The 8,583-nt window shown below is 31.6% G+C and overlaps 1 protein-coding gene across 1 annotated transcript; it reads right to left on the reverse strand.

Moving 5' to 3' along the window:
- Positions 1-3,782: 3,782 nt before the first annotated feature.
- Positions 3,783-5,967, reverse strand: LOC106118921 (boophilin-G2). The gene is made up of 5 exons (XM_013313683.1): positions 5,693-5,967; positions 5,335-5,413; positions 4,663-4,772; positions 4,478-4,565; positions 3,783-3,972 (listed from the first exon to the last, which is right to left on the reverse strand). Exons 1-5 carry the CDS (start codon positions 5,892-5,894, stop codon positions 3,855-3,857), a joined length of 597 nt encoding a protein of 198 aa, XP_013169137.1. The 5' UTR covers positions 5,895-5,967; the 3' UTR covers positions 3,783-3,854.
- Between the last annotated feature and the right edge of the window lie 2,616 nt (positions 5,968-8,583).

Genomic DNA, 8,583 nt, shown 5'->3' on the forward strand with positions numbered 1-8,583 from the left:
GATCTAAAAATACAAAAAAAGATTTTCTCTTATATCTTTTATCTCTATATATTTCACTATTGGTCGTAGCAAACACTTCATTGTAGCTATGTTCTTTCAATTATTTCTCTCTACCGTAGCATCAAAACGGATGACGTAGAGGTTGATCTATGAATACGTAGCACTCTACTCAGCGCGCAGCTACGATTGATACTGACTTTTACTAAAGATTGAGTTACTTATGACGTATTTTTAATTTGTGTATTAATTACATGAGTTTACTTATTTTTATAATAAATTAGAAGGTAAAGTTTTTATTAAATATAAGTTATTTATTTATGAGTTATATAAACTGAATTGTTTACGTTCTATTTCTAAAGTAATGGTCCCGATTTACACAAATATTGGTTATTTAGCTAAGAGATTACTTATTAAGTATTAACTGAACAACAATGAAGAAATATGCAAAAACTTAAAAAAAAAATTTAGCTCGTGAGGGATTTGAACCCCCGACGACCATTCTTAGATGGTTGCTCTAACCGCTAAGCTAACGAGCCGTTACTTTCATACTTATAAAATAAGAACTTATTCTAGTTTTTTCGAATTTAAAAACTAGATTTAGTCTAGATTATTCACTTTAATTTAAAAAGCCTTAAGCTAATAAACAAAAAAGGAAATTTATGCCTCTGCAAAACAACCTCCATTTAGACTCGCAATACTACAGATGACGCTCAAATCAGTTTCAGGATTTTCAGGAATCTTTTAAAGATTTTCAAAAAGCTTGTAAGAACTACTGACTTTTTAATTTTGTACCGTTCTTAAGTAATTTTACATTATTTACCGACAGATAAAGTTATGAGGGAATTAAAGAAAACTTAAAAGATAATTATTAATAATATTACAAAATGTGTAGAACGCCATCTTTCGTCAACTTTGTAGCTGTACTGAGGTTACGAGTAGGAAATGTTTAATCAGATCCTTTGGGAGTCAAAACATCTAAAGCGTATCTACGAAAACCGTAGCATCGTACTTTGTAGAAATGTAGCGTTGTTTGCTACGATTTATAGGTATACTGATTTATACTTATTTGTTACAAAAATTGGAAAAGTATCTTCCTCTTCTAATGTATGAATTTCAACATGAATTATATAAAGGTTACTTAAATTTAATAGACAATAACCTTAAGCTAAAATTAAAGTAAATGCTATTTAATTATAATTTAGAGCTGGCAGAAAGTTAACATCTTTAATCTCTTGCTAACAGACTGATAAAATATTCACCTACGCGAAGTTAGAATGCAATACTGTTATGTAATACAAATAAATGCAATAAAGGCTTTCATGCAACATAATATCGGCTCGTTAGCTTAGCGGTTAGAGCATCCATTCTCAAATGGTGGTCGGAGGTTCAATTCCTTCACGAGCCAGTTTAATTTTTTTTAAACACAATTACGCATAATATTTGTATAGTCTGGTATAAGATAACTTTAGTTATACCATAAACCGAAATAAATCGATGTTTACTTTTATTTACATGAAAACCCATGCATAATTTTGTAATTATTGGTGGTAAATTATTTTATGATTATTATTAAAAGGTAAAAATATGGATTCAAAGCACATTTAAACTATTTACTACGAGTATTTTGTATGTTCTCTTTTACTAATTTTGTTATTAAAATGCGGTAAAGCGAGAGGGCAACGCTTGTAAAAAGTTATTTTTAAAATAATTCAAATAATTTGCTTTGTTTTAAGAGAATTGACATTACAACTAAACTTCTATATGCTGGATTATCTATTGAATTTGTTCTGAGTTTTTATGATGAAAGTTACGAAATGATAAAAAATAATGTTTTAGTATTTGCGTCAAGTAAACATAACATATAATATAATACACCTCTGATTAAATGGTTAAAGCAACCAATTTATTTCTTCTTTGTCATATAATTAATACGAACTATACATAAATAATGACAGCCATCGGATCTTCGATTAATGAAAGGCCCGGAGCTATGATTACAGAGGATAGAAAAATATAACTCAATTTGTTTCCTTTCTAAAGGCCTACTTGTAATTAATAATGAAGAGATTCGGGTCGTTTGTAGACTACACTCCGTCTTATTAATTTTAATTTTTACCTTTGCTTAATTTATTTGTATACAGCCAGTATTAAATTACAGAATTAAAAGTCAATGGAAAATAACCAACTTAATACTACTTTATAGAAAATTTTCGTAAACTTAGTTACATGTTGAATGTAAGAATTGAAACTTATCTTAAGATATACTATTAACATAGGTATAATAAATTAAAAAAGCACGTCTTTCAAATTTATCCTCGAACAGTACATTTATAATATTAAATGTACAAATTTATTTAATATATAGTGTACTTGTTATCTCGAGAGGTTTTATAATTTAATGAGAACTCGAGATTTAATTTCCTCTGAGAATACCGTCAAAGTAATTTTATCTGGAGATCTAAAACTAACGCAAATATAGACAGACATCGTGACGTCTCGAATAAAGAGTATTTATACGGCACTTGTAAACGTAGACGGGACAATATTAAAAAGAAGAGTACGAATTCAGTGGAAAATTAGAGTGGATATATTACTTAATTTATTAATTACGAGAGCCACAGTTAAATACAATTCTTGGAAAAACTTAGGTACTCATAATGGTGTCACACAAATAGTTTATTGAATAGATATTCGTCGAGTCAAAGGACACAAAGTCAATTGACCCACAAAATAGAGTATATAATTTGTAAACTTGACTTTGTAGTAAGTTCATTAGGTTTTGTTTATTCATATTTATTATAACGTATATTTTTACTGCATGTTGCAAATAAGTGATTCTTCTTTCATACATTACTAGCGTTCTATGAATTTGTCGGGTGGAAAGCTTTTGTTGTCTATAGCTCCGAACAAATAGCTTTGTGTTGGAAGCTTATACAACGTAAACATGCTTATTATATTAATTAAGTTGCGATTAAGTTCACATATAAGCGTACATCATAAAATATGTTACTTCAGTATGCTTTATTAATGAATTAAACAAATTGTTGTTGGTAATGTAAGCTCTATTGTTGTGAAGACAGCAATTTCCACTTCTTATAATATGATTTGAGTATTTAAATAGACATCTTACTAATATTATCAATGCAAATATTTAGATGGATAGATGGATTGATGTTTGTTTGGAGTTACCTGTAGAACGGCCGAACGGATCTCGATTAAATTTGGCATAGTACATATTCTGGAGCACATAGGCTCATGATTTTTTTTAATTCCTCGCGGACGGAGTCGTGGGCGACAACTAGTAGATTAAATAAATATTCCGAGATGGTCGCGAATATAAATTCGTCATTTGAAAGTTCAAGCCGAATCAGACATTTCCATACACAATCACAAAGTATTACCATAAACACATTTACGATAACGTCAAGCTGGTGATTTCTCTTCGCATTTACAAATGTTGCTAAACTCGAAGCGTTGGGCGACTGAATGTGTTCAAGTATTGAAATTCTCGAATGCCCAAAGCACATTACGGCTAACGACTCTCTATTCGTTCGAATGCACTCTACTCTACGGCTTTAGCGGTTGATGTTTTGTTTGCATGACGATAAATTCTATCCATTGTATGTTTACACAGAAAGTAAAACGGTCAGTTTCCACTGACGAAACATATGTTTAAACATAGTACTCTATTTTTCTTTCCTAAAATTCAAACAACAACAAGTTCGGTGAACTACGGTATAAAGAAATAAAACTCAATGGTGAATCATCGTCATGTTATGAATGCGTTTGAAGTCGTTTTTTTTTTTATTTAAAAAGCTTTATGTTATGATTATGATCAATTTGATTATTTCCATTTAAGTCCCTTTGCAATCATTCAAACAGTCACTTTTAGTATTAAATCTGTTACGATTTCCTCCACAGCCTCCGTAATGGAATATCACACATTTATCTTTGTTTATATCATAGTAGTACCTGAAAAATGAGTACCTTTAAAAGTTTAAATCGAAATATCTGTACAAAAAGAGTAATCATACATATCACAGTTTTCTCAAAGTAAATAATGTCAGTGGATTTCAATATGTGTTGGAAGCTCATCATTGGTTGTAATTACATGATTGATACAGGAGGAACGTAATTTTTTCACGTATAAAAGGTTTTTTGTATGTCAAATGTAACTGCCTACAACCATAACAACTGAACAGATTTTGACATGTTAAGTGTCATTTTTTCTTATTCATAATACCGTGTCTCAAAATAAAAAAAAATGCAAAATTGTAAGATATAGCTCGTGAGGGATTTGAACCCCCGACTACCATTCTTAGATGGATGCTCTAACCGCTAAGCTAACGAGCCGTTACTTTCATGCTTATAAAGTATGAACTTATTCTAGTTTTCATATGTTTAAAACTATATTTTTGTAACAGATGGCGCTGTATACAGTTTCAGAATTATCAAGGAATATTTTGTTGTGACTTACCTTCTAACTAGAGCCAGACAAATCCCGGCGTCCTGTTGCAAAGCGCAATAATTTGAGGTTTCTTCCCTTAGTGACAAATAAGTAGTACCTGTAAAAAGGAATACCATTTTATTAAAATAGTTTTTAGAGCAGAAGTTGTAAATAAGTTTTTAATATAATAAATGAATGAGACTTTATTAACACACCGTGACAATATTGTTCACATTTTTCTGCAGATTCAAAGTTATTTTTGTTGGCGTCACATCCGCTGTACGTGAAATTAACACACTGGTCTATTTGCGTGTCATAATAATACCTAAAAAATATAATATTATTACCATAGTTTTTTTTTATAGCATAAGGTGTCAAACGAGCGAGCGGCCACCTGAAATCGCTGAAATAGCGAAGTGACCGTCGTCCATAGACATACGCAATTGCATATGCGTTGCCTACCTTTAATCGCCGGAGGAGAGAATGCACAGAGAGAAAATATTTTTCCTTCCCATGCATCCTTTCATCCGGAAAGTTCTTCCACTTCCACTTCCCATCCTTTCCTTATAAGAAAAAGGGTGGCAAGGGAAAGAGGACTAAATAAGGCCTCCGGGACGCACACTCATCAGACGGAACGCGGAATTGCTTCCACTTGATGCCTGTCTTCTGTGTGGTCATGGTATTTCACCGGGCGAGCCGGGCCAATTCGTGCGAAGATATTAAAGTGGGCTCTACCACTGTTAAAAGTTGCAACATCAGTTATTTAAAGTTATTTCGTTATAAGTAACTGGTATAAGAAACAGTTCGTAACATAGCGTCCATTCTTATAAGACTAGGTTATTTTAGATTCAAAATTTCTAAATTAAAAAAAATATACCAATATTCACCTTGTAACAAAATCGGAACAATTTCCTAATTTCGGTTGCAACTTACACCAATAGTCCCAGTTCCAAATATCTTCTGGTGCTTTTAATTAATTATATTGAAAAAGAAAAAATATTACGATTAAACAACACAAATTGATAAATATATTAATGACTAGCTGTAGCCCGCGATTCCGTTCGCGCGGAATTAGAAAAAATTTATTCAGTACTCTATGTGTTCTTCCAGTCCTTCTACATTCCACATTTCATCGACATCTGTTGAGGCGTTCTGGCGATATCGTCTATCAAACATCCATCCATCCATCTATATATCCAAACATTTGCATTTATAATATTAGTAAGATTAAAAAATACAACTAACAGATTTTTCTTCTATCTATAGCCGGTAGTTCAATTTGTGGAGCTGATTTGAACATAACTGATTCCATATTACGTCTTTTCAATAATTTCGTTGTTTTCGGTATCACGTATTGTCGTATGGTAGGTGAAGTCAACGTAAAGTTATGCACCACTTTACCCATCACATAAACTAAGACTAAAATTATACAATGCTGGTAATACATTCTTACAACAATTCACGGCATGTTTGATTTCCTTGTGAAACTTGTAACACTAAAAATTTTACAATCGCACATAAATATTTTATGTGAAAACATTCTGCAAGTTACAAAGAAATGGAAAAATATTTTGTGACATTATGAACGTTCATATTACATTTGATTTTTTTTTGTTCATTTATAATGATTAACACTAATATTGTACCTTAAGATAGGTGTCCACGGTACGTGATTTTGCCTTCGTTTATTTGTCGCGTAATATTTGGTTAGGTACTGATGTGTGCAATAAGAACCGGCACAAGATACTGGAGTACGCCTTTTCCCTTTATCAGAACATATAACTGTTATACCGCAGCTGATATTCGTATTATCCGGAAGGATGTTCGAATGCAAATCGGATTAAAACTAACGATGTGCCTTCAGTTAATTAAAATAATGCAAGCGATTTCTGTTCGTATTGTTGTTGATTAACTTATTGTTGTTTGAAATATAATGACTATGTCGTTAAGAGCATGTTATATAGCGAACTAAAATTTACATTTAACGACATGTTACACAAACATTTTCGTATCGGTCGATAAGTTAAACAATATACCTGTTTTCATACGAGGCATTTGCAATGAAATAAGAAAGTATAGAATAAATTATACCTACATTAAACTAAGTTAATTTATGACTACTTTAATCACTTAATTAAGTAAATTATTAAATTGTATCTAGAATAAAAGAAAATATGGATGGATTATATGACACGGAATATGCGTAAGAAGGGAGTGAATTAAGAAATGACGGCTGATAGAGATGTTTGGAGGGGTAATACATACCGTACCCACCCTCCGTAGGAGTGACAGGTTGATAATATATCGTTTAAAAGATAAGTTTAGTTATTTAATTGTATTATTGTAAGGAAAAAATTTTTACACATCCTGTATTTTAAATAATTTAGTATTATATTTTGTATTAATATTTACTATCTTCGTGGAATATTACGCGGTTAAAGTTTTAACAAGAACTTTTCAATTATCAGTATCGTACAATCCGTATTGTAACTTCTCTAATTAGGAGCAATGTTTTTGGATTAATTAACGGTGTGTTCAAGTCTCAAGTTATGGTAATTATTTTTGATTTAATTAGTTTGTTAGTTAGCTTTAAATAAAACTTTTTAATAACGAATGAGAAGTTTGTAAAATTTCAATTAGGTATTTAAAAGTATATTTTTATGAATATTATTAGAACGAACTTTAAATTAATTGATACTTTATATCTCTATATTAATTAAGTTTAATTAATTTTACGACTGTGAGTGTAAAATTAAACATTTTCTAAAGTCGATTCTATTAAGATTTAAAAACATATATTGTTTACTCTAACTTTGGTTGAATTTAACATCACGCTGGTCAATGTGGGAATACAATAGTCATAAAATGCAGTTTAAGCAAAAGGCGTATAAACTTCTTTCTTTCTTTATTGTGATGCTGCTATTAATAATGTAACACTTCTTGTCATAAAAAAATCTTACTTCTAGTAATATCCTACTGATAAGTAAATAAAAAAGTGAAAGTGAGATTTTTTTAACACTAATGTACTTAGTTTAATTCTAAACAAATATAATAGTTACTATACATACAATTAATAAGTTACCTACTTCAATCAATACAAAAAAGCGTTTAAGAGATATAACCGTAGATCCAATGAATTTACGAGATTGGATTAAACTGATTAAGCCCGGCCTGATGGAGGAGCAATTACCGACAGACTACGACAGACTGCGACGGACTGAGACTATAATCCCCTCCGACACGCAAAAAACCTAATTAATAGCCAAGCTTTACGTTAATTAACGAAGATATTTCATCGATGAGAAGGTTCAAAGCAATTACAAACAACACTCGCCTTTCTGTATGCGTCAGTAGCACTCAGATTCCATCCATTAATGTTGTACGAGAAATCTGCACTAAGGGACCAACTTATCGAGCAATTAATGACTGAGTGTGCCATTTAGTATTAGTTATGGTAACTGCACGTATAATAGCATCATGCATAAAAACCACCACGTGAAGATATAAGAACGCACTGAGATCCCCGCATTGGGCATAAGTAAGTCACATTAAAGAAAAAATTCCTATCTTTTGTACGCCGAACACTATACCTGGCCACATTTTGTTAGCGTTCCCCGAAAAGATAAGCATAAAGTTCTTTATTCTATATATAAAATTACTTAAATTTATGTAAGAGACAATTTTTTAATAAGCCTTTGACTATTGTCAGTTCAGTAAAATAATAGAATAAAGATGTATAAATATCTATATAAGTATTGTTAATTTAGGAAAAGTTGCCGGCGACGAAGCTAAAACTGATTAAGGGCAGGGAGACGACCGACGAGCAGACGAGCAATTACCGCCAGTCTCGCCGGCCATAATCCTCGCCGCGAGGCAAAAACTTCTAATTAGCCGAGCTTGCTTCTTTAATCATGAAGACATTTCATCAACTTTGATTATATTAGCTGACAATATGCTGTATATTAACTGTAACTATTTACATGGTCTTATTATTTTGCTAGCATACGATACGATACGCCGTAAATGTGTCTATCACTTAAGCTGAACATAATCATGTTTCGTTTCCTTCCTTCCTTCCTGTCAGCCATGAGACGCCCACTGCTGGGCATAGGCCTCCTCCAAAGATCGCCACGATG

This window comes from Papilio xuthus, unplaced genomic scaffold, assembly GCF_000836235.2.
Source record: "Papilio xuthus unplaced genomic scaffold, Pxut_1.1 DF827542.1, whole genome shotgun sequence".
Taxonomy (NCBI): domain Eukaryota; kingdom Metazoa; phylum Arthropoda; class Insecta; order Lepidoptera; family Papilionidae; genus Papilio; species Papilio xuthus.

Excerpts from the sequence above, each read along its gene's own strand:
- LOC106118921 (XM_013313683.1), bottom strand. The coding sequence starts at position 5,894 with ATGTATTACCAGCATTGTATAATTTTAGTCTTAGTTTATGTGATGGGT. Across the intron at positions 4,773-5,334 it reads TGTTCCGATTTTGTTACAAG|GTATTATTATGACACGCAAA; the intron begins GTGAATATTGGT and ends TATATTTTTTAG. Across the intron at positions 4,566-4,662 it reads ATGTGAACAATATTGTCACG|GTACTACTTATTTGTCACTA; the intron begins GTGTGTTAATAA and ends TCCTTTTTACAG.